The sequence below is a fragment of the Miscanthus floridulus genome, chromosome 15 (assembly GCF_019320115.1).
Source record: "Miscanthus floridulus cultivar M001 chromosome 15, ASM1932011v1, whole genome shotgun sequence".
Lineage (NCBI taxonomy): Eukaryota > Viridiplantae > Streptophyta > Magnoliopsida > Poales > Poaceae > Miscanthus > Miscanthus floridulus.
Window position 1 is genome coordinate 23,662,123 of NC_089594.1, and position 24,823 is coordinate 23,686,945.

At 45.6% G+C, this 24,823-nt stretch overlaps 2 protein-coding genes across 2 annotated transcripts; one reads left to right on the plus strand and one right to left on the minus strand.

Moving 5' to 3' along the window:
* Positions 1–5,524: 5,524 nt before the first annotated feature.
* Positions 5,525–11,117, minus strand: LOC136507220 (uncharacterized). Its single transcript, XM_066502014.1, has 2 exons — positions 11,010–11,117; positions 5,525–5,989 (listed from the first exon to the last, which is right to left on the minus strand). Exons 1-2 carry the CDS (start codon positions 11,115–11,117, stop codon positions 5,525–5,527), a joined length of 573 nt encoding a protein of 190 aa, XP_066358111.1.
* Positions 11,118–23,845: 12,728 nt separating this feature from the next.
* Positions 23,846–24,608, plus strand: LOC136506440 (protein GL2-INTERACTING REPRESSOR 1-like). The gene is made up of 2 exons (XM_066501370.1): positions 23,846–23,903; positions 24,003–24,608. Exon 2 carries the CDS (start codon positions 24,019–24,021, stop codon positions 24,391–24,393), a length of 375 nt encoding a protein of 124 aa, XP_066357467.1. The 5' UTR covers positions 23,846–23,903; positions 24,003–24,018; the 3' UTR covers positions 24,394–24,608.
* The last annotated feature ends 215 nt before the right edge of the window (positions 24,609–24,823 follow it).

Consider the following 24,823-nt stretch of genomic DNA (forward strand, 5'->3'; position numbering starts at 1 on the left):
ATCCCTCTCCTCTCCCCTTTGCTCCAATCTTAGATTCCCCTATGGTTTTGAGTGAAATGAGAGTGGATTGAGTGAGAAAATCACTTTAACAAGCTTGAACACTCGATTTCTTCGTTAAGCCGACTAGATTTGTGTCTATTACTCTTGGGTTTTTAGAACCCTAGCCGGCTAGGCATCATCCAAGAGCTTCCATCTTGTGGAAGAGCCTTGGAAAGTTTGTATTACCCTCGATTTCTTAGTGGAAAGCTCGAGTGACCTTTGTGGTCGCTTTGAGAGAGGTAAGAAGGTGGAAGAGACTCCAACCTTTGTGGTCACCTCAACAACAAGGACGTAGGAGCTCCTTTGTGGGGGTTGCTGAACCTCGGGATAAATCCTTATGTCCCGCGTGCTTGTTGTTGTTGACATTTGTGCTATCATATTTGTTCTTGTTGGTTTATCTTCCTCCCCAACTCCCCTCTTAGAGTTCGAACTCGATCTACGAAGTGGTAACCTTTTGGTGTCAAAGCAGCAGTCCCAACACTTCATCTTATCACTAGGAAGTGGGGTTGTAAGATAACTCGCACTCAAAGTTCATTTTAGCACCTGTAGTGAAATTCTCGTAGGTGCCAGAACTCTCAACTACTTGCGTCGAAACTTTCGGCTGCCGGAAGTTCCGGCCCAAACTGTCGGGACTTCTGACTGTCACTGACATTTGACTTTGAGTTTACGTAGAAATTTTTAGATATGCCTATTCACCCTCCCCTTTAGGCATTTTTTAGATCCTTTCACATGTATAACACGTGAACATCAATAAAAAAACATAGAGCATCACATGTATACTACATGAAAACACAAAAAACATTGGAGAAAGAAAATAAAAAAAAGAAAATGAAAGAAAAGAAAACAAAACAAAAAGGAAATAAAAGAAACATAAAAAAATAAAAGTATAACAAAAAAATCACATAAGACAAAAAAGAAATAAAAATAAAAATGAAGCACTTAAAGAAAAAAAGAAAAAAAGGAAAAGAAAAGAAAAAATAAGAAGAATAAGAAAAATAGAAAAGAAACTAACGTGCCTGGAGGCAACAAAAACAATAAAATAAATATAAATAAAAAAAGAAGCAAGAAAAGAAAAAAGAAAAGGAAAGAAAATCACATGAAATGAAAAGGAAAACAAAAATAAGAAAAATGAAGAAACAAAATAAAAAATAATCAGAAAAGGAAATAAAAGAAAAGAAAACAAAAAGAAATAAAATAAACATAAAAATTAAAATATAAAAGAATAATAAAAAATCACATAAAAATAAAAATAAAAGATAATATAAATAAATAATGAAGCACGAAAAGAAAAAGATAAAAAGAAAAGAAAGAAAAAGAAAAAGAAAAAGAAAAAGAAAAGAAAATGAAAAAAAACAAGAAGAATGGGGAAAAAAGGAAACTAGAAGAGAAACTATCGTACACGTACCTGGGGATCGCGCTGTTGCATTGGAAATATTCCCGCGCTTGGTTCCCACCCACACGTACTCACCGCGGCTCCCGCGCTCTCCGTTCGGCGCGATGATCGGGTCCGGCCGTTCGGACCCGATGGTTTCCAGCCGAACGGAGCGCGGGAAGCGCTGGCACGCGCGGGGGAAGCCGGTTCAGCGCGGGATGGCGGGAATCGCTCGAGTGAAATGCCACTCGTGATTGGAAGCCCAGGTACGATAGTTTAGCTTCTTTTTTTTCTTTTCTTCTTATTTTCTTATTTCTTCTCTTTTTCTTTTCTTTTCTTTTTTTCATTCTCGTGCTTCATTTTTTATTTCTTTTTTATGCCATTTTTATTATCTTTTTATATTTTTAAGTTTATTTTTATTTCTTTTTCTTTTTTTCTCCATTTCCTTTTATTTCTTTTCATTGTTTTTTCTCGCTTGTATTTATTCTTACTTTTTCTTACCTTTTTAGTTTTCTATGTTGTCAATCTTAATTTATTTTCCTTTTTAAAATTTTCCTTTTTTCATCCTTATTTAAGTTATTTATTTATTTTATATGTTCTATATATTTATCCTTTGTTAATCATGTTTTTATCATTTGTTTTTATTTTATTTGTTTCTTTTTCTAATTATGTTTTTCTTTGATTCATGTTTTAATTTTTTTATCTTTCTTTAATTTTTTTTCTCTTTTTTTGTTTTCTTTTTTCTTTTCTGCATCTTTCGTTTTTTTCCTTTTTTCTTTTTTATATTTTTAATATTATGTTTTTGTTTTTTTTACTTTCCTTTTTTTTCTTTTCTTTTCTTTTTATGTTCTTATTATTTTTTATGATGTTCTATGTTGGTTTTTGTGATGATGAAGTATACACGTGGTGTCTTTTTTTTATGTTCACGTATTGTACATGTGATGTTTTTTTATACTTACGTGGTATACATGTAATGTTCTATGATGTATTTTGCGATGTTCTTGTAATCTACATGTGATGTTCTCGCAGTATACATGTGATGTTCTATGGTATTTTTTCTGATGTTCACACAGTATACATGTGATGTTGTATGATGTATTTAGTGATGTTCCCGTAATATACATGTGATGTTCTATAATATATTTAGTAATGTTCTATGGTGTATTTATTGATGTTTATTTAGTATATGTTGGGTTCATAAACATGGGGTCTCTAATGGGCCTGCTCCCCAGCAAAAGCTCGGCCCAGCAGACGAGCAACTCCTGTGCCGGCCCAAAAACCTAACAACAGGCCAGAAGGACGATCTAGTCTCTAACTGAAAGGCCTAGCCAAGGAGGAACAACGCTTGCTTCCGACTCCGGCCCGACTCTCCGACCGGAAGGCCTAGCCAAAGAGGAACAACGCTCGCCTCTGACTCCGACCCGCTTCTCTGACCAGAAGGCATGGCCAAGCGCTTTACCTCCGACTTCGATCCGCGTCTCCGACCGGAAGGCCTGGCCAACACTCGCCTCCGACTCCAACCCGCATCTCCAACCAGGGATACATCGAACCCCTGCTCATAGCTCTTCTCCGACCGACGCGGTCGGAGCCGGCTGGGGCCACCGACCAGGTGAAAGGTCCTTGTTTGGTTTTGGTAATTGAGTGACAACTTAGGTGGACTAATTGTGTTTATGTGAGATACATAGGTGATTAGTTCACAGGTACATGTGTGTGAGCAACACATGCCATGAAGGTGAAAATGGCTTGGAGATGTTGCAAAGCTCACACATGTGATGATGAAGGAGCTTAAATGCACATGAGACATGACATTGAGTCATGTGATCAAGGTGGAGAAGATCAAGACAAGACTTGGCTTGATGGACCGGTTGCAAGCGTGAAGGGCAAGTCGAAGGCTTTAGAGTGATGGACCGCGTGGCGGTGAAGCTTGAGCAAGACTTGGCGCCGATGGATGATGGCAACGGTGAAGAGCAAGTAAAGTCTAGATCGATGAACCAATATGATCACGTGATGATATGAAGTGGATCATATCATTATTGATCATGTTGGTGCATGTGTTGCATCAACATTGGAGGAGATGGAATGGAATGCGCAAGGCAAAGGTATAACCTAGGGAATTTCATTTCACCGGTCATAGGTGTGTAGAGAAGTTTATGACCGGGTTTAGGATAGATGGTCGTACTATCAAGAGGGGCAAACTTGTTTGCATATCGGTCATCTAGTGCCACTCGAGTGATCTAACTTTGCATTGTCGCTAGGATCGAGTGGCGTGGCAAGTTGAGTGGCTAACATCCTTTGGGAAATAATTGTGAAAATGCTAACATACATACACATGGTGGTGTACACTTGGTGGTGTTGGCACATTTACAAAGGCAGCGTCCGGCGCTTTTGGGAAAATGGAATGCCTATTTTCTATTGCGCCGGATGCAAGTTCTTGTGGTTGGCACATTGGAGCAAGGGTGATGAAGTTAGAAGTGAAAACGTGTTGGTTGCGAAGATGCTGGCGTCGGTCAACTGACCGGACGCTGGGTCTAAAAGCACCAGACGCTGGCAAGCTGCGTCCGGTCAGGATGACGTACGGTGACGCAGAAGCTGGAGTGTGACCGGACGCATCCGGTCGAGGTCGGTACCTTACTGGAAATGACCGGACGCTGGAGGTTCAGCATCTGGTCAGTTGAAAGCTACTGCGTCCGGTCAAGTCAAGTGACCGTTGGAACCGGGACACGTGGCTGTCTGCGGGCGATCAGACGCTGAGGTCCAGCGTCCGGTCAACACGACCGGAGCGTCCGGTCGGCCCGACCATTGCCCAGTGAAGGGGTAACGGCTAGTTGAGCCCTTGGGGTTATAAATAGAAGTGGCCTTCGGCCATGGCTGGTGTTGAGCACCTCAAGGGACTTAGTGTCCATGCTTGTGAGTGCTTGGGAGCCCTCCATCACACATATACTTGATAGTGATCATTCGATTGTGTGAGTGAGCGATTCTAGTGCGATTGCATCATGAGGTTGCATCGAGTGGCACTAGGTGATCGAGTTGCAAGCCAATGGTGCTTGCTACTCTTGGAGGTTGCCACCTCCTAGACGGCTTGGTGGTGGTCTCCGTCGAAGCGCGCAAGAAGCTTGTGCGGCGCTCCGGAGAAGTGCTTGTGAGGGGCACTTGTGCTCGCCCCGCGGGAGTCGCGAAGAGCAACATTAGTAAAGCGTGTCATTGAGCTACCCTCACTCAAGGGGTAGGTTCTTACGGCGCTCGACGTGTGGGCTTGGCGGGTGATGCCAATTAGCCACCGAACCACCAAGTGAGCGGTCGACACAACGGGGACTAGCGTGTTGGCAAACACGTGAACCTTGGGAGAAAAATCATCATGTCAACCTTGTTCTTCCCGTTGGTTTGCATCCCTATTACACAAGCTTGCAATTACTTTTATACATATTATGCTTGTGTAGTTGCTCTTGTAATTAGATAGCTTGTGTAGCTTGCTAATTACCTTCTTGCTTGTGTAGCATAGAAGTAGCTCCCTTGCGTGGTTAATTTGGTTTGTGTAACCTTGTTAGTCACATTACTTAGTTTGTGTAGCTAAGTATTTGCGCTCTCTAATTTGGCATTGGTTGCCTTGTTATTGAGCATTGCTAGTGAGCTTAGTTGGCTTTGTGCTTTTGCTTACTAGCATGTGTAGGAGCTCCCTTGTTGCTTAAAGAACGAGTGGCATAGGTTTGTGTAACTGTGCTCCTAGAATTGTTTAGGAGAGCTCTAACTAGCCCGGCACCTTTGTTGCATAATTGTTATCTTTGCAAGGTGCTAGTGAACATATATAGTGGGATATAGTCTTGGATAGATCGATAGTTTTAATTCTGCATTTGTATCGGTTAGCCGACGTGTTTAAGTTTTAGAAAAGACTATTCACCCCCTCTAATCGCCATCTCGACCCTTCACCGGGGACGCCCGCTTGGTAAGGACACAGGAAACAAATACAACAAGTAAGGTAGGACACTCAAGACAAATGCAAATATCAAAGACAGTACCCTGCATGACCGTAGGACATTATCGACATGTTAGAAGGGTGTCCTGCAACCTTTCAGACATGTCAGAACCCAAATAGTGTTGAGGGCGTCGACATTTGCCCTACAGTGTTATGGGCGCCATCAACTCCATTGACACCTCCGAAGGGCGCGACGACCGTGTTCGCTTCGCCTCCCGCTCACCGACGGTGTCCGAACTCGTGGTGCGCTTCCTTGGAGCGAGAACATCGCCGTACCTCTCTACATCCCGCCTACCGCTGGCAGACGTGGCCGCAGGCTCACAACGCACCGCCGAAGTCACGATGACATCCCGGTCTCCATCCTCAAGGGAGCTCGCGCTGTCATCCAGCTCCATGGACTCCTCCGACTCGAGCTCCGCCTCAACGTCGCTCCTACTTTCACCGGCCCGCACTCGCCGGGCGATCTCCTTCTCTTTCTCATGCCTCATCTGAGCCTTCTCAGCTCTCTTCTTCTTCTTGGCGTTCACTGCCTCCTTTAGGGCAGCTTGCCAGGCCACTCTAGCTGGCCCCTTCGGAAGGTGCGTCTGGGACTTATAACATTCGAGTCTCTACGGAACAAATGACTCTAAGTCAAGATATAGGAGAGCAAAAGGGAAAAGAACACGGAATAAGGAGATGGAAGCATACCAAATTAGATAGCTTTGAGGCGTCAAGGGTCTCTTTGGCCCTCAGATGCAGCACCCGATCGAGTTGGCTCCAGACTTCGTCCTTCGCCAACTCCTCCGGTGATGCACGGTCGGGGCCCGTCAGGCCAGTGTACATCCACATCGATCGTGTCCTTTCCGCCAGTGGGGCAACCCGACGATGGAAGAAGGTGTGGAATACCCGCACCCTGTCGAGGTTGTGCTTCACTAGCTTCTAGAGCTTTGCCTTGATGATCTCCAGCTTCTTCTATCAGCTGGGAGGGCCCCACAACCAGCTGTCTCGTCTCTCTGGCCTTCTGCCGGTGAACGGTGGGAATGGCGCCTCCACTAGGTTCCTAATATAGAACCACTCCACGTGCCATCCAAGATTGGAGTCGCATGGGAAGTACGCGGGGTAGGAGCCCGATGAACTCAGTTTCTTCTACAGGGCAAAGCCCCCACCAGCGCGTTCCTGGGTGGATCCCCCTCCGACAATGCTCGCCTAGAGAATAGCCAACGAAAGAAGTCCACATGTGGCTCTATCCCGAGGAAGGCCTCGCAGACGGTGACGAAGCCGGTGATGTGCATCACCCCAGTCGGATTGAGGTGCTGCAGCTCTAGGCCCCACTTATTGAGGAGCCCGCGTAGGAACCAGTGCGCGGGGTATCCTAGCCCATGCTCGTGGAAGGCGAGGAAGGAGACAACCTCATCGGCGTGAGGTCACAAAAATGCCTCCCCCGCAGGAGCCCTCCAGCACCCCACCTCCTTCGGCGGCAGCAACCCCTTCTCGATGAAGGCAGCCAGCACCGACTCGCTTACACTGGATGACCTCCAGCTCAACATTGCGCTCTGGATTCACGAATAGATCTATGAGTTCTCTCCCTCACTTTACCCTCTCTCTCTCTCCTAGGAACCACCGTGGCGAGAAGGAAGGAGGAGAGGCGGCAGTTGGAGAATAGGCGAAGGAACGAGACAAAAACCCTCTCCCTTCCCCTATTTAAGAAGGAGATGCAGCGGTTGGAGAAAGGCGAAGGATTGGGGCAAAAAACCCTCTCCCTTCCCCTATTCAATGCAGATGGGAATTTGATGGGACGCGTCCTAACCGATAGAACGCACCCTGCTCGACGAGATGGTGCCTGGTCAAATGGGACATGGCCCCACCACTACCGCATGCCAGGCGTGGGAATCAAGGCGCAACCACACATAGGCGGTCCTCCACCTTCCCAAGCAAGACTTGGAAGGGCCCAACAATGGGATCTCCTCCTAGGAGAGACCAATGGGCTTCCTAAGCCGATCGGATGGCTCAGGCGAATGCCGAGAGATAGGTAAGGAGCAGAGGGATGCCCCATGTGGGCTAGGCCATCTTCGTCATGAACGGTGGACACAGATCTCGGTTAGACATATCCGACAAGAGCTCCTCAAACCCATCACTCGAGTCATCAAGGTAACTTTACCAAAACCATTTATTTTCATTTATTTGCATGGTCATTCATTCATCATCTCTCATACATGCATTCACACATTCATCCATGCACACATTCATTCATTCATCCCATGCATCCAAAGCATCGCATATGCAGTTGATGCATCACAACGCTTCGTGTTGTGTCACGAAATAGTAGTTGCCTCATTTAATATGAGAAACGACCGACCGGGGTTCGAAGGCCGGCTCACGAAGGGCTCGAGGCCGCCTCACGTCAAACAGAGCTAGGGGAGAAAACGCATATGAGCCCCAGTGGCCCTTGCCCAATCTGCTCCAAAGCAGACTAGGTCATCTCAACCTTCATGTTCGATCCTAACCTCGAGCCATGCTCACAGAATCTCCATCGAGGGAAGGCCAGCGGGCCACCTGGGTTGGTCTCCAGAACGACCCGAGCATCTGCTAGGACATGGGTTAAGGAGCAGTGGAATGCCACATGAGGGCTATGCTGACACTGTCATGAACGACAGACCCAGATTTCACTTGAACGTGCCCGTTAGCGAGCTCACCGAGCGCGTCACTCGTGCCATCAAGGCAAGCGACATTAGCTCAGCCCTTCGGTTGCGAAAACCACGGATGGGGTAACACACAAAATTCAACCGACCCCTACCGAGCCTAATGGGCTCAAGGGCTTGGGACGCCTAGCCCAACGGCTACGCCCGATGCCTAGATCCGTGACTCTGACTCGCCCGATCCCTTAGCGCGCCAGACGCCTAGATCCGTGACTCTGACTCGCTCGATCCCTCGGCTACGCCTGATGCCTAGATCTGCGACTCTGATTCACCCGATCCCTCAGCGCGCCCGACGCCTGGATCCATGACTCCGACTCTTTCGATCCCTCGGCGCGCTCGATGATTGCGCCCGATGCCTGGATCCATGACTCTGATTCGCCCGATCCCTCGGCACGCCCGACACCTGGGTCCATGAGTCTATCTTGCCTGATCCCTTGGCTGTCCCACAGCTACGCTCGACGCCTTGGTTGATGACTTCGACTCGCTCGATCCCTGGATCCGCGACTCCGACTCCCTCGAACCCTCGGCACGCCTGGCGCCTTAGTTGACGACTCTGACTCGCCCGGTCCCTCGACCGCGCCCAAACGCCTAGGTCCACGCTCCTGGAAATGATGGATCAGAAACTAGGAAGAAGAGGCTACGCTCACCAAGGTGCACACACACGCCCGCTGACAATACCCCCAGGTGATTTTTCCTAAATCACCTAGGGGCTCGGGGGCTACACCCGCGGGTGTGCTCGCGCGCACCCGCTGTCAAAACAAAAAATTCCCCCGCCGGCAAAATGAAAAAAAAACCCCAGATGATTCTACTTGAATTGCCCGGGGGCTCGGGGGCTACACACGTGGGTGCGCTCGCGCGCACTCACTGTCAAAACAAAAAAAGCCCCTGGGCGATTCTGCCCGAATCACCTGGGGGCTTGGGGGCTCCTGTCGGGTTCATAAACCCAAGGTCCCTAATGGGCCTGCTCCCCAACAAAAGCTCGGCCCAGCAGACGACGTTGCGAACGACGCGCAACTCCTGGGCCGGCCCAAAAACCTAACAACAGGCCAGAAGGGTAATCCAGTCTCTGACCGGAAGGCCTGGCCAAGGAGGAACAACGCTCGCTTCCGACTTCGGCCCGCCTCTCCGACCAAAAGGCCTGGGCAAAGAGGAACAGTGCTCGCCTTTGACTCCGACCCGCTTCTCCAACCGGAAGGCATGGCCAAGCGCTCCACCTCCGACTCCGACCCGCGTCTTCGACCGGAAGGCCTGGCCAACGCCCGCCTCTGACTCCGACCCGTGTCTTCGATCGGGGATACACCGAACCCCTGCTCATAGCTCTTCTCTGACCGGCGCGGTTGGAGCCGACTAGGGCCAACCGACCGAGGACGCCCGCTCGATAATGACCTAGAAAACAAACAGAGCAAGTAAGGCAGAACAGTCAAGACAAACGCAAATACCGAAGACCGTACCCTACATGATTGTAGGACAGTACCAACAAGACATGTCAGAAGGGTGCCCTACAACCTTCCAGACATGTCAGAACCCGAACAGTGTTGAGGGCGTCGATATTTGCCCTACAGTATTATGGGCGCCATCAACTCCCATGCTAGGCTAACGCGGTAAGGCCCCCACATGCATCTGGGCATCCACAGTGTTGTGGGCGCCGGCATTTACCATACCTGGTGAAACATGGTAAAACCTCTCATATGCGTCTGACATGAACAGTATTATGGACGCCTACAATCATCCTGTACCCGACGGCGTGGGCAACAAGACTTAGTAGCACACGCACTCTCTCTCCATCACTTGTAAGGCCGTCTCCTTCATCTATAAAAGGGGACGTGCTCTCTCCAAAAGAGGATCAATTCAACACACGATAACAGAACCACTAGGTTTGAACCTCGAGCACATAGTTGAGCAGCAACCAAGCTCTCAGCATCCATACGACCTTTTCATCAGAGACTTGGGACCTGTCCCTCTCTCGCCCGTTTGTAACCCCACAGCAAACTTTGAGCACCTGGGCTCAAGAATAAAGTCACCGACCGATTCAAACTGGACGTAGAGCACGTTGCCTGAATCAGTATAAACCCTGTGTCATTGAGTGCTAGGCCACATCCGATTACAACGTACGACAAAACTACAAATATTTACTTGTTGGTCACTTTCTGCACCGACAGTATACATGTGATGTTCTATGATGTATTTAGTGATGTTTCCATAATATATTTGTGTTGTTCTATAATGTATTTTAGTGATGTTCTATGGTGTATTTAGCGATGTTCACTTAGTACACATGCGGTGTTCTATGATCTATTTAGTGATGTTCACGTAATATATGCAATGTTCTATAACGTATTCAGTGATGTTCACTTAGTACACATGTTATGTTCTATAATATATTTTAGGATATTTAAAAATATCCATGTGATGTTCTTTTAAATTTTTTTTCTATTATATGTTTTTATTTTTTTTTTCCTTTTTCTTTGCTCTAGGTTTTAATATTTTTATTTATATTATGTATTTATTTTTATGTATATTTTGATACCAATTTCATGAACCTAAAACTAGAATATTATTCTTCTAAATAGAGAATTTTTTTTACGAAGACGAAATATTGTTCTCCGAACTCGAACATCGTCTCTGCTTAATAAAAGAAAATATTCTATCTTCATAAAATTAATGTTCGTTAGTGAAACTTTATCTAAATATGTCTATGTGGGGTCTTGTTTTGAAGTACTTATTATAAGAAACATAATGATGTAATCAGAATTTAATTTAGATACACGGCTTAGTAGTTATGATTTTTTTTTAAGTACGTTGAAAGTTAATTGCATACGTGACGTGGGCTGACGAGTGAGGTGGGCCGTGCGCCAGGGGCAGCATGCGCTCCCGCCGCCGGTGCCTACTACCCCGCATCTCTGGTCCAGGATATATGCCCGATACTCGGATGCATGGGACCGCAAGCGAGCACCTGCAGCTCCAGGATCTCCTTCCACTGAACGTTCTTGGCCTCTTCTTCGTTCATGCCAGGCTCCAGGATCTCCTTCCACTGAACGTTCTTGGCCTCTTCTTCGTTCATGCCAGAGTCAAGGTATTAGCAAAATTATTAATTTTTTCAGCTATCTTGATTGTGTACTGCAAATGATTGCCGCTGTATATTTAGCTGTTTCTTACTGCAAATATCCTTGCATTGCGTTCTAATCTTCTAGCGTATCTATGCTGTATGACATTGCCGTGTGGTTATACATACTCGTCTTGCACAAGCTCAGCTGTCTGTGGTACACATTTATCAAAACAGTAAAATTTCACAAGAAATGAAGTACCAGAATTCCCTTCACGTTTATTACATTGTAGTACATATCTTAAGGGGCATCTGTTCCATCATATATTGATTGTTTTCATGGACTGTAGTACTCCTTATTTCCTTGAGTTCTTTGTGCTTGGGTTGGAGAGATATCAATGCGATTTGATCACCCACGGCAGTACTGGCTGCTGGATTAATTCGGCTGGTTCGGTTGGTATTAAAGCCGACTGATAAGTTGGCTGAAGCTGTTTTATTACGAGAGAAAAATACTGTAGATTCTAGCTGATAAGCCGACTGATAAGTTTAAGCGAACAGGCCTAATAAAGATCGTTGCCCATTTTGAGGAAAGATGCCAACTTATAAATGTTGAGGAAAGATGCCAACTTAAGTGTAGCATCGGACTCACAATGCTGCTGGCAGAGATGCACAGGCCTTATAAATGTTGAAATGATTCTCAGTTTTTTTTTGAGAAAAAAGTGATTCTCAGTTCTTTTTTGAGAAAAAAGTGATTCTCAGTTCAGTGGTGGAGGGTTTAAAATTTGTGGAACTTTTTAGTGATGCCAAGATATGGATTTTATATATGGTACCGTAGTAGTAAGATGTAAGAAAAGGTTTCCTACGACACAGCAAGCTACAGAGAATCATTAAGCTATCATAAGTTTCAAAAACACTTGTGGATTATTGGCCCCGTTCGGCTTGCTGAATCTTGGCTGATACTGGCTGAAAAACACTGTTCCGGCTGAATTGTTGTGAGAGAAAAACACTGTCCCAACTGAAAAAACGAGCCGAACAAGCCGAATATAGGGTAAGCCCGAACGAGGCCAAAGTTTGTAGCTATATCTATCAAGCCTTGAATTCTCAATTAATATGTTGATGTCACGGTTCACTCAAGTCTTGCAATGTAAGATGTCTCATCTTTCCCGTGATCGGTATACATTTTCTAGGACAGACTAGAAAGACGCGCGGCGTTGCAGCGCTCTTCGGTGAAGGGGCCAGCTTGTATGTGCTAGCTCTGATCCGGTTATCCTGTGGTTGTCACTTTTCGGTAATATACTATGCATAACAGCTACATAACCTGAATAGAAAGCTAAATTTTCTGGCAATTTCGGAGGAAATGATAGGACAATGCTGCTTGTGCGGTACAGAGGTTAGCAATGGTGTCACCCACCTCTTTTTTCCTTTATTCACTTTTCATACTGGTGGCTGGTGATTGCTATATATTTAGTTTTGTTCATGGCTAAATAGATGCTCTAGCTGAGTAGTTTAAGAATAGAGGGGAGGCGGATGATTTGCAACTTCTGGTAGTGATTTTCAGGGTTCAAACTAGATGATCGAGCCAAGTAAATTAAGAACAAAGGGGATGTCGATGGTTTAAAACAACTGAAATCTGGCTTATTTATAAACCCAATTAAATAGATCAAGAGTAGAAGTTGAATGAGGATTGTTTACCTTCTGGTTTCCCACACTCCTCTCTCACCCACGGGAGCCTCTGAAATCAGCAGTAGGCTTAAGGATGGCGGCCGACAATGCAGTTGTCAATTCGATTGCAGCAAAACTGGTGGTGGGTTAAGGGTCAGGATTAGGCTTCTAAGCTCGCCCTGCACTTGTAGTTCTATCTTATAAAATACATGTATGATTCTGCAAGTGCAATAAAGAAACAGAGAGGCCGAGAGGGTCATGGAATTAGAATTAGGAGGGAGCACTCTGCAATGACCAAATTAGGATTTTACAAAAAATGCAGTTGAAACAATTAAGATCCAAGAATATACTTGAGGTGTGGAGCAAGCGGTAGCTCAGCATATACACAGTAAAGAAAAGTAACTTGAAAGCAACATGTACCTTGAAATTATAATAAGATTAATGTGATTAATGCATTGGACAGTCTGACAATTAATTGACAAGTAGCCGCACAATTCATAATAAAAGATACAATTTTCAGTGAATAATAACACATTGATGTTAATGGAATTTACAAACTGACATATGCAAAGTATCATGCAATCAAAAACAGATTTTATCGATGAGCTCCTTATCTGTGTATGATTGGCCTAAAAATTCATCATTTATTCTAGCATTTTGATTTTCTGCTTCTCAAATCCATATCATGTAAATCAAGGAAGTTTATTGTTATATGCATGTTGGAATTGAAGTAACGGAAGTGTTTGAGCTGGCAACTCTGATGCATTTCTTTCCTTCAGTTGTTTGTGTACCTGTGTTATAGAGATGCTTGTTCAGAGGGATCGTCGTTGTCCACCACCGGCTGGGGAAGGTCTCAAGGTACAACAAGACGTAGTTGGCGTCAATGCTCTCCTTCTCCTCGTCGCTTTCCATATCTATCAGGTGAAGGACCATAGGGGTGCATGCCTGCTATGGCAGCATGGCCAATCCCACAAATGGCATTTCGTCAAGCAGGCAGCGTGCACGGCAGCTGCTGGCACTGGCACCATCCCCGGTCATCCACGAACTTGTGCAAACCCAGCCACGGCCGTGCGCCAATGCAGGTTTGCTTCACGACACGACCCACGGGAGCCGGGCTACGGTGGCGGTAGCCAAGCACAGAAGCTTTGCGGTGAGGTCGGCTGCGTTGCGTGTGTTTCCTTGGCCTCCAGCCCGCAGCTAGACGTGGTCGCTGGCGGCGGCGGAGAAGCGGCGGGGAGACGAGGCGCGCCCGCAGCCGGGCTGCGATGTCCCCTGGTCGCCTGGCCACGCGCGGCGGCCGGTACCTGCGCCTGCCAGGATGGCTCCGGGGTGGCCAGAGCCGCCACGCCAGCGCGGTACCGGGCCGGGGTCGCTGGGGCCTCCGCTCGCGCCAGGATGGCCATGACCGGAGCGGGCGGGACCGCTGCGCTCGCACCCCGCCTACGCCGGGATCGCCGGTGCCTTTGGGGCCCCCACCCACGCCGGGATGGCCGGGGCGCCCCGTAGTCACGGCCGCGAGTGCAGCAGTTGTAGGCGTAGGGGATGAGTCCGCGGTCCACGGCTTCGTGAGCATTCGCGATGGCCCGATTTTGCGGCGTAACAGGTAGAGACCCGCGAAGACCCTAATCCGACGGTCGATTTCGCTTGTTTGCCAGATCGAACGGTTGATGGATTAGCGTTCGCTGTAATTTATATTAAAAAAAGATACGTCAATTGAAAAACTTACTGTATCAAGGATGAACTAATATCTGCTTTAAACATCCACATCAATTGGCCCTTATTGTATTGAAGAGGTTCAAGCGAAAATGGAAGAGATGAATCGAACCAGGAAATGCTATAGCTAGGAAACAGTTTTGTCAGAGTGGAGGTGCACATAGAATTGGTTTTTGCTGATGTGCAGGGTCCAAGCCATCTCTTCGCAAATTGATTGTAGCCATCCCACCAAGATTGACAAAAAATCAGTCTTATAAATGGTTGACTCAAGCTTCAGCAAGCATCATTGAGGACAAGCACCACATGAGCAAGAGGAAAAACACAAGCACCATGTTCGCTGGTTGGTGCTGGTGCTAGTTTGGGCTGACTGGTGCTAGTTTTTTTGAGAGGAAAACACTGTTGGCTGGTTGAATAAGCCTGGCTGAAACCAACAAGCGAACAGGGTGAAGGTGAAGACGAGCCCTTACCAAATTGAAGAAGAAGACACCATGAGGGGCTGCTGCGTGTGGGGAGACATTCTGTTTGTCAGCTTGGATTGAACCAAAGTATGATCCTTCAAGGGACGAGGGGGACTGGGAGACCGAACGACGGCTGGAGTGGAGCCTAGCGGCGCTGGACGACCGAGACCTTCATTGCGAGGGCCGAGCACTCCACCGACGGGGACGCCGCGCCGGGGTCGCCGTGGGAGGGGCGGCCGCTGTGGCTGCAGCGCTCGAGCTTCACACCTGTGCCGGGGTGGCCGCAGCCACCGTGCTTGCGCTCGCCGCCCGCTCCGGGGTGGCCGGAGCCGCCACGCGCGCAACGCCGGTAGCGCCGGGGTCGCTGGGCCCCCCGCTGAAAGCTCTAGTTTGGTTTTAGTGAATTAATGAAACCCTAAGTGCTAACCTAGTTTATCAAAGTGATCATGAGATAGGTAGCACATTCCAAGTGGTGAAATAAATGAAGATCATAACATGATGACGGTGATGCCATGGTGATAATCAAATGCTTGAACTTGGAAAAGAAGAAAGAGAAAAAACAAAAGGCTCAAGGCAAATGTATAAATAGTAGGAGCCATTTTGTTTTTTTGTGATCGAGACACTTAATGAGTGTGATCACATTTAGAATCGATAGCCATACTATTAAGAGGGGTGAAACTCGTATTGAAATGCGGTTATCAAAGTGCCACTAGATGCTCTAACTCATTGCATGTGCATTTAGGATCTAGTGGAGTGCTAACACCCTTGAAAATGTTTGTTAAAATATGCTAACACACATGCACAAAGGTGATACACATTGTGTTTAGCACTTGAGAGCAAGGGTAAGAAACTTCACCGGCGGAGTGTCTGCCCGTAGCGTGCGGACAGTCCAACGGTGCCACCGGCGCCCTATACAGAGAAGACACGATTTCATTAGAGTGACCGGACACTGGTCACACAGTGACCGGACGCTGGACCTCAGCGTCCGGTCAGTGACAGCAGTGAGCGCGCGGTCTCGGTCTTGTGACCGGACGCTGGCACGAAAACTGTCCGGACGCTCAGGGTCTGAGTCCGGTCAGTGCTGACATACGCTGACGTGGGGCGCACAGAGAAGACATTGAGTGATCGAACGCTGGGTGAGTCCGGTCGGGCATGACCGGACGCGTCCGGTCGCGAAATTTCGTGATTGGAACCTTACTAGAAACGACCGGACGCTAAGGTCCAGCGTCCGGTCACTTCGCAGCAGCACGTCCGATCATCACTTGACCGTTGGGATCGGGCGCTCAGTATTTACAGAGAGGGGACATGTGGCACACATCGCGTGATCGGACGCTGGGGTTCAGCGCCCGGTCGATCTGACCGGTGCGTCTAGTCGGCCCGTGTTCAATACAGTGAGGAGCCCAACGGCTCTATTTCGTGGAGGCTTCTATTTAAGCCCCATGGTCGGCTCTAGCTCACCCTCTTGGCCATTTGCATTGTCATAGCAACCTTGTGAGCTTAGCCAAAGCCCTCCCACTCATCTCCATCATTGATTCATCATCTTTGTGAGATTGGAAGAGAATCCAAGTGCATTGCTTGAGTGTTTGCATCTAGAGGCACTTGGTGTTCGTGTTTCGCTGCGGGATTCACTTGTTTCTCTTGGTGGTTGCCACCACCTAGACGGCTTATGCAGCGGAGGAGGATTGGCACGAGTTGGTGATTGTTCGTGGCCATCTCCGGTGATTGTGAGGGGGCTTGTACCTTTCCTTGCGGAGCGTCGAAAGGTAGCTCTAGTGGATTGCTCGTGTCATTGAGTTACTATATTTGTGGGTAGGTTCTTACGGTGTCCAATTGTGTGGACGAGGTTCGTGCAACACCTCTTAGCCGCCGAACCACCAAGTGTTGGTCGACACAACGAGGACGTAGCGTGTTGGCAAGCACGTGAATCTCGGGAGAAAATTGGTTGTCTATTGCCCTTTGGTATTCTCCCGGTGATTTATTTAGTATTCATCTTATGATTGGTTCACTCCTCTATACGGCGGTATAATCACCCTACTCACTCATTTATATTCTTGCAAACTAGTGGTAGCAAGCTCTTTAGTGTAATTAGAATTGAGAGCTTGCTTTGTTGTTTTAAGTTCATCTAATGAAGCTCTTTAGTGTAGCAAGTGTGAGAGCTCTTAGTGGGTAGTAACATAAAAAATTGTGTGTTTAGTAATTATAGCAACTAGAATTATTGGATAGGTGGCTTGCAATCCTTGTAGAGCTAGAGTAAGTTTGTATTTCGCTATTTGTTATACTAATCAAATTGCTCTAGTCGGTTTGTAGATTTTTAAATAGGCTATTCACCCCCCTGTAGCCATATTAGGACCTTTCACCCGCCCGCACCGGGATGTCCGAGACCGGAGAGGCCGCGGTCGCCGCGCCCATACCTCGCATGCGCCAGGGTCACCGGGAATGACGCGCACGCACCCCGCCCGTGCTGGGGCTGCTAGTCCACCGGGCCACGTCGGGATGAGGGAGGTGCGGGGCGTCGGGATGAGGGAGGCGCAGGGGCGGTGGAGGACGGCCAGGTCGAGCGTGGTTGCGCCGCGCGGCTCTGTTTCCTCTGCGCGACAGGCAACCCTCGGGAAGGTTCGTGGCTTTACGGTTCGATGCCCGAACCGACCCGCAATCGGATGGACCAGATCGCATGAACGCTCGATCCGACGGCTAGCGAGTAAACGGGTGACGTGGCCCGATCCACTGGCCTTCTTTTGGAGGCAGGATTCCTATATAGAGATGCCAACTTAAGTGGTATCGGCCTATCCATGACTGCTGCCATAGATGCACAGAACATAGATTGCTGGGTTTTTAAGTAATGACAATATATTGATTAGGGTACCACAAAATGTACTAAGACAATAGTTATCCTAAGACACAACGAACACAATAGCATAATTAAAAGATGTTGATAAACTGTAATTTGTGGCTATATTTATCAAGTACTGAAGTCTGAATTAACATGTTGATGGCATGGTTCAAACAATCTTGCACCACAGATGTTTCACATTTTCGGTGTATATATTGCCACTCGGATATTGAGGCATTGTTTAATTCCAGGGTATAAAGTTTTGAGGTATTACATCGGATGTCACATGGGCTGTCGCATAGGGGTTGGGATACTAATAAAAAAATAAATTATAGAATCCGTTAGTAAACTGCGAGACGAATTTATTAAGCCTAATTAATCTAGCATTTATTGTCAAATCATGGACTAATTAGGCTTAAAAGATTCGTCTCGCAAAGTAATCGCAATCTGTATAATTAGTTATTTTTTAGTCTATATTTAATACTCTATGCATGTGTCCAACCTCTGATGGGATAGGGTATAAACTTCTGCGGAGGAACTTTTGGCGAGGAACTGAACGAGCCAGGATAAACCGTAGTTCCGACATGTCTGTCTGGTAAAATTGTCATGTAATTCAAAGCTCATTGAAGTGCTCTGCTTTCAACTGTAGCTGATTTTACTGCATAGGAATTCAATACCTGGCTGTCCTTTACTTGGTTTATTACTATGATATTTGAACTTAAAGGCAAGCAGATGAGAGGCCTCGATTGCAAAATCATTCTCGGGGAATGCCATGTCGCCCATACCAGGTTCTAACCTTGACCTTGAGTGGGTCCGTTTGTGGGTCAGTCTTCTCTACTGTTGATAACTTAAACCTGGTCCTGACCGGATCGTGCCACAACACTTTCATCAGTTTCGGCTGGATCCATCCAATCCTTACTTCCGGTGAGTTTTGTTCTTACTGTTGCAAACTGTTTGGATCTCAAAATGAGGATAAGGTGGGAAAATGAGAATAACATCTAAACATTTAAATTTTAGAATGAGATTCTAGAATCCAACTATCTACCTAAAACTACTATTTGTAGATTGTCTCCGTGCGAAGGCAGTAATCAAAAGAGAATGATATCCAAACGCCTCTCGTTTTTTATATAGAATCCGGATTCTAAATCACCATCTAGAATCACTATGAGAATGAGATCTACACAGGGCCTAACAAAGCTTAAAACAGCTTGATTGCATAACGCACTTTCGTCTCTGCAGTATGTTATGCATCCTGATCCCTCAATCATGCACCAGGTTCCTTGAGCAAAATGTCACAGACCAATAACTGGTGATGGAAAGAGTAGATCATACACAGTACTGATTTATTGGAGGATTGGACGTTTCCTTCAGTATGTTACTAGCGCAGAAAATCTCGGGAATCAGCTGGGGAGATGCAAATTAAACTCCAGCTGAAATAGGATGTTTTGCTGATGCTTTTCTGTTAGGCATCTTTCACTTTTGTTGTTGTCATTTATAAGGTCTGTGCATCTAATAAAATCTGTAGCTCCCATTCGTTTCTAAAAGGACACAATTTTGCATTATTTGTTTGCGCCCTTGAACTACAAATTCTTCACCTAGCTGGCAATCTAGAATCACGTATGGACAAATTCTTCACCCAACATTTGTGCTCATCGGAAAAATAAAGATGAACGCCCCGTTCGGCTTACCTTATAATCCGCACTATTCAGCTTGTTTTTCTAGCCGAAACAGTATTTTTCTCTAACAACAATTCAACCAAAACCGTGTTTTTCAGCCACTTTCAACCAAGATTCAGCAAGCCGAACGGGGCCGAAGCGAGACTTCGGTGCACATCGGGTGCTAAACTGAGTGAGATCTGTCTTACCGATGAGCTGAGCGCCTGTGTTGTCCTATTTTGTGCTCTGAGTGGCTTTCCTTGGCCAAACCCTCCTTGTCTGCTAAGTTCTTTCATTTTCTCTCAAACAATTTATACTTTCTTTTGAAAAAAAAAACTTCTATATTAATACAGGCCCTGAAGAGTCCCACCGGTGGTTTTAAAAATAGGGGTGCTACTGTAGCTCATAGAGTGACTTATCAACATAGGTATACAGTAGAATCCGTACTACGAGTCAACCCTACAATGCTCTAGAGGTTCTTTGTCAGATTAAACTGGCCAGAGTAATTGAGTAATGTCATCTTTGATTGAATTGGTTTCCCTTAAATAGAATTAGGCCTCGTATGGTTACTGTATGTAAAGTTTTGGCTTATCATATCGGGTGTTATACGAGGTGTCGCATAGGGTGTTCGGATACTAATAAAAAAATAAATTACAGAATCCGTCGGTAAACCGCGAGATGAATTTATTAAGCCTAATTAATTCGTCATTAGCACATGTGTGTACTGTAGCACTTTATTGTCAAATCATGGACTAATTAGGTTTAAAAGGTTTGTCTCGCAAAGTAGTCGAAATCTGTGTAATTAGTTATTTTTTATTTTATATTTAATACTTTATATATGTGTCCAAATATTTGATGAGATATGATATAAACTTTTGAGAAACGAACTAAACAAGGCCTTATCGCTACATTTTCACTTCTAAGCGACTAAAAAGCTTGGATAGGGAGGATGGAAATAATAAATACGCAGCACTGTTCTAAATGACTGTTAGGCCTTGTTTAGATTGGAGTTAGGAATTAGTATTGGGCACTGTAGCATTTTCATTTGTATTTGACAATTATTATTCAATCATGGTATAACTAGGCTCAAAATATTCGTCTCGTAATTTATAATCAAACTATGTAATTAGTTATTTTTTTATCTACATTTAATACTCCATGCATATGTCCAAAGATTTAATGTGATGAAGAAAGGGTGAAAAAACTTACAATCTAAACAAGGCCTTAGTCAGATGTCATTTCACAGGTTGCATCTTTTGAGACACGAAAAGGCGAAGCATGGAAGCAGAGCGAACGGCATCGAGGCCCTGTTTGTTTGTTTATGATCCGTATTTTTAGTTTATCTTTTAACTAAAATAATATTTTTCTTTTTCAATAAATTAGTTATAATAGTATTTTGATTTTTTTTAGTGAAGCGAACAGAGCCGGAAGGATCTAGGCCGCAAAGGCATAGTATATCTCAGTAATGCATGGGCTTTTTTCTTTCACAGGCTACATATTTTTAACATGGAGAAAGAAAGGCTTTAGATTTACTTGAAATGTCTCTAATATTAAGGTGGTGTTTAGATCAAGAGTGTAAAATTTCAAGATGTCACATTGAATGTTACATGGAGTGTCGCATGTGGTGTTTGAATACTAATAAAAAAACAAATTACAGAATCCGTCACTAAACCTCGAGACGAATTTATTAAGCCTAATTAATCTATCATTAGCATATGTGCTACTGTAGTACTTTGTTGTTAAATCATGAAATAATTAGGTTTAAAAGATTCGTCTTACGGAGTAGTCGTAATCTATATAATTAGTTATTTTTTTAATCTATATTTAGCGTCACATCCCTGAGCAGGTGAGGTGATACTGAAAAATACTGTTCTAGCAGGACTGAAAAATACTGTTCCAACTAATTATTATTAAAAAAAAATTATTCTAACATGACATAAACAGTAATTTCGTAAGAACGACAACCAGCCAGCCAGCCGGCTTAAAGCCAGCCGAACGGGCTGGCAGAAGGTGCCTTGGGAGTGCGAGGGGAATCGGGCTACCGTGCCGTGGGTGTGGGACATGCTCAGTTGAGTTGTCCCATCTGGCTACGTCCACGAAGGAAGAGCAGGAAGCACCTCGATCTCCTCGTCCGCGTGTCATGTTAATACTTGGTATCATAAGTGTTACTCTCTCCGTCCCAAAATATCTGTCGCTTTCGTTTTCCGAGAAACAATTTTGATAAAATATATATTATAAAAATATTAATATTTATAGTACATAATTAGTATTATTGGAAAGATCTTTGAATCTAGTTTTTAATAAATTTATTTGGAGATACAAATATTGTACGTATTTTCTACAAATTGAGTTAAACTTATGGCACGAAAACCGAAAACGATAATTAATATGGGATAGAGGGAGTATGTTAATACTACTTATTTACACAAGTTTGGTCAAACTAAATAAAAGTTTTACACATATTTGGTGAAACTAAATAAAAGTTTGACTTTTGACGCGAGACGTACACTTACTTTAAGAGAGAGTGGCACCTCCTCCGTCCGTGAATAAATCAATTTCTAGAGCTGTTCTAAATTAAACATTTTAAATTTAACCAAATATATAAAATCAGAACATCTAGATTTACGAGATCAAATTAATATTAATAAATACACTACTATAAAATATATTTTTATAATTTTTTTATTTATTTGGTGTTCTAAATATTGTTTTGGTGGAGAAACTAAACAGGCCTAAGATCGAGTGGTCGTCATCATAAGCAGCTGCGGCTCATCGATGCACATTTACTACTTTGCCAGATGGAGAGTAGAAGCCCTTTGATCAGCTGCTGTGGCCATAAATCTCACCATAAAGGGGGCATTCAAGGTGCTAAAACTATGGGTGTGTTTAGGTGTCTAGTTCCTAAAAATTTTCACCCTAAAGTATCACATCGAATCTTACGGCACATGCATGGAGTATTAAATATAGACGAAAAAAAACTAATTACACATTTTGGTTGGAAATCACGAGACGAATGTTTTAAGCTTAGTTAGGCCATGATTAGCCATAAGTGCTACAGTAACCAACATGCGCTAATGATGTATTAATTTGGCTTAATAAATTCGTCTCGCAGTTTCCAGGCGAGCTATGTAATTAGTTTTTTTATTAGTATCCGAAAACCCCTTCCGATATCCCCCGAAACATCCGATGTGACACCTAAAAATTTTCATTTCGCGAACTAAACACGCCCTTAATTGGGGAGTTGAAAATTTTTGGGTGTCACATCGGATGTGTCGGAATGATGTCGGGAGGGGTTTTTAGATACTAATAAAAAAACAAATTACAGAACCCATCAGGAAACTGCGAGACGAATCTAATGATACTAATTAATCGGTCATTAGCACGTGTGTACTGTAGCACTTAAGGATTTTCATGGACTAATTAGGCTTAAAAGATCCGTCTCGCGATTTTGTCGAGAACTGTGCAATTAGTTTTAGTACTTCATGCATGTGTCCAAACATGCTCTTTTACTGCAGGAGACAAAAAAAAAAAATTGGAAACAACATGGCCTATATGCAGCTGCTGCTGCCAACAGTATGGTGTAAAATTACTCACAGGTACGTACTACTGCCTGCCAGCAGCGCTGCACTGCACGGTGGAGTCATAGAGGACCCCAGAAAAAAAAAAGAAAGGAGAATCTCAAAAGGATGAGTAAATTCGAGCTTGATGAAGATAAACATTGCCTTGCTGCCCTTGCTTTGATTTCATAGTTCATACACCACGGATGTCTCTGATTTACATTTTTACTGCAGCTGCAGGCAGGGCATGCTTGTTGGGACAGAGTAGAGTAGAGCAGTTTGTGGTTCCGTTCCAGCAGCTGAATACAAATACAATAACCTTAGTTATGAAGATGTTTGTCTAGTAAAACATGATCATGGAAAGTTCAGAAAAAAAATGATCTTGGAGGAGTCGAGGAGGCATGAATCTCGCAGACTAGGGCCCTGTTCAGTTCCACTTCGTTTTGCTAAATTTTTTAAGATTTTCCGTCACATCGAATCTTTAGATGCATGCATGAAGCATTAAATATAAATAAAAAATAAAACTAATTACACCGTTTAGACGAAATCCATGAGACGAATCTTTTAAGCCTAATTAGACTATGATTGGACACTAATTACCAAATAACAACGAAAACGCTACCGTGCTCATTTTGCAAAAAAATCTCGCATCTAAACTGGGCCTAGGATAGGATCACCGATCAGAGAGAGAGAAAGGAGGAGATACTCAGCTGCAGTAGGGAGGAGGAGGACGCGGGGGCTTTGTTGTTTTGCATTAATGCCAAGTAAAGAGAAGCATTGACCTCTCCCCTACTTGACACAATGGCACCCCCTGCCTGCCCTATATAACTTGACTCCTAGCCGCTCAACCAAACGCATCAAAGCTCATCTCCTTTCCTGTTCCCACCTCTCCTCTCTTGGCATCCATCCATTCTCCAAGCTTGCTTGAGGTAACTAACAGCTGTTCTTCGTTCTTGCTCATGCTTTGATATATTATATAGGTTGTGTGGTAAGTTTGACAGTGTCTTTGATGATGAATTGGTGTATAGGTGTTGAACGTGAGCCATGAGCCGGGGCGGCGGCGGCGGCGGCGTGAGGAGCACTCGGCCGGAGCTGCAGCTGAACCTGTCCCCGCCGGTGGGGATGGAGGTGGACGGCGTCCACGACGACAGCGACTCGTCGTCGCCGAGCTCGTGCGTGTCGTCGGACGGGCGGAGCTCGAGCGGCGGCGGCAGCCCCGGGGGAAAGTCGCCGATGGTGATCGGCGCCTGCACGCGGTGCCTCATGTACTGCATGGTGGCTAAGAAGGACTACCCGACCTGCATCAACTGCAAGCAGCCGTGCCTGGTGGACCTCCTCCACGGCGAGGCCGGCGGCGGCGGCGGCGGCGCCAGCGAGGCCGCCGGCGATAAGCAGCAGCAGCGCGGCAAGCGCAAGTAGTGAAGCCACGCGGCGTTCCGTGCATGTGCCCGCGCGCCCAGTGGATGCTCATACTATGCGACGAAGCCAGGAATCGACGAAGCCAGGGCTGGCTTTCTCTTCTTCTTCCTCCAGCCTCTCCTTACCTTCTTCTTCCTTCTCATGATGGTAGCCCGGGCTAAGCCGGGCTCCATGTAAATCATGGCCGTAGGGGGGCTGGAGCACGGGTAGCACAACCCCCCCCCCCCCCCCCCCCCCCCCCCCCCCCCTGTCGCTCATACGGAGGGTCAGCTAGCTCCAACTGACTGCCGTTGGATCATCCACTGGACAGCCTGCAGGGTGTTCCCCTTCCTTCCTCATTAGGAGGAGGCTAGTACGTAGTAGCCGCAGCAGCTTATTAGTTTACTTGCTGCTGCCGTTGGAGTAGGTTGTTGCTATCATGGCGGGGTGG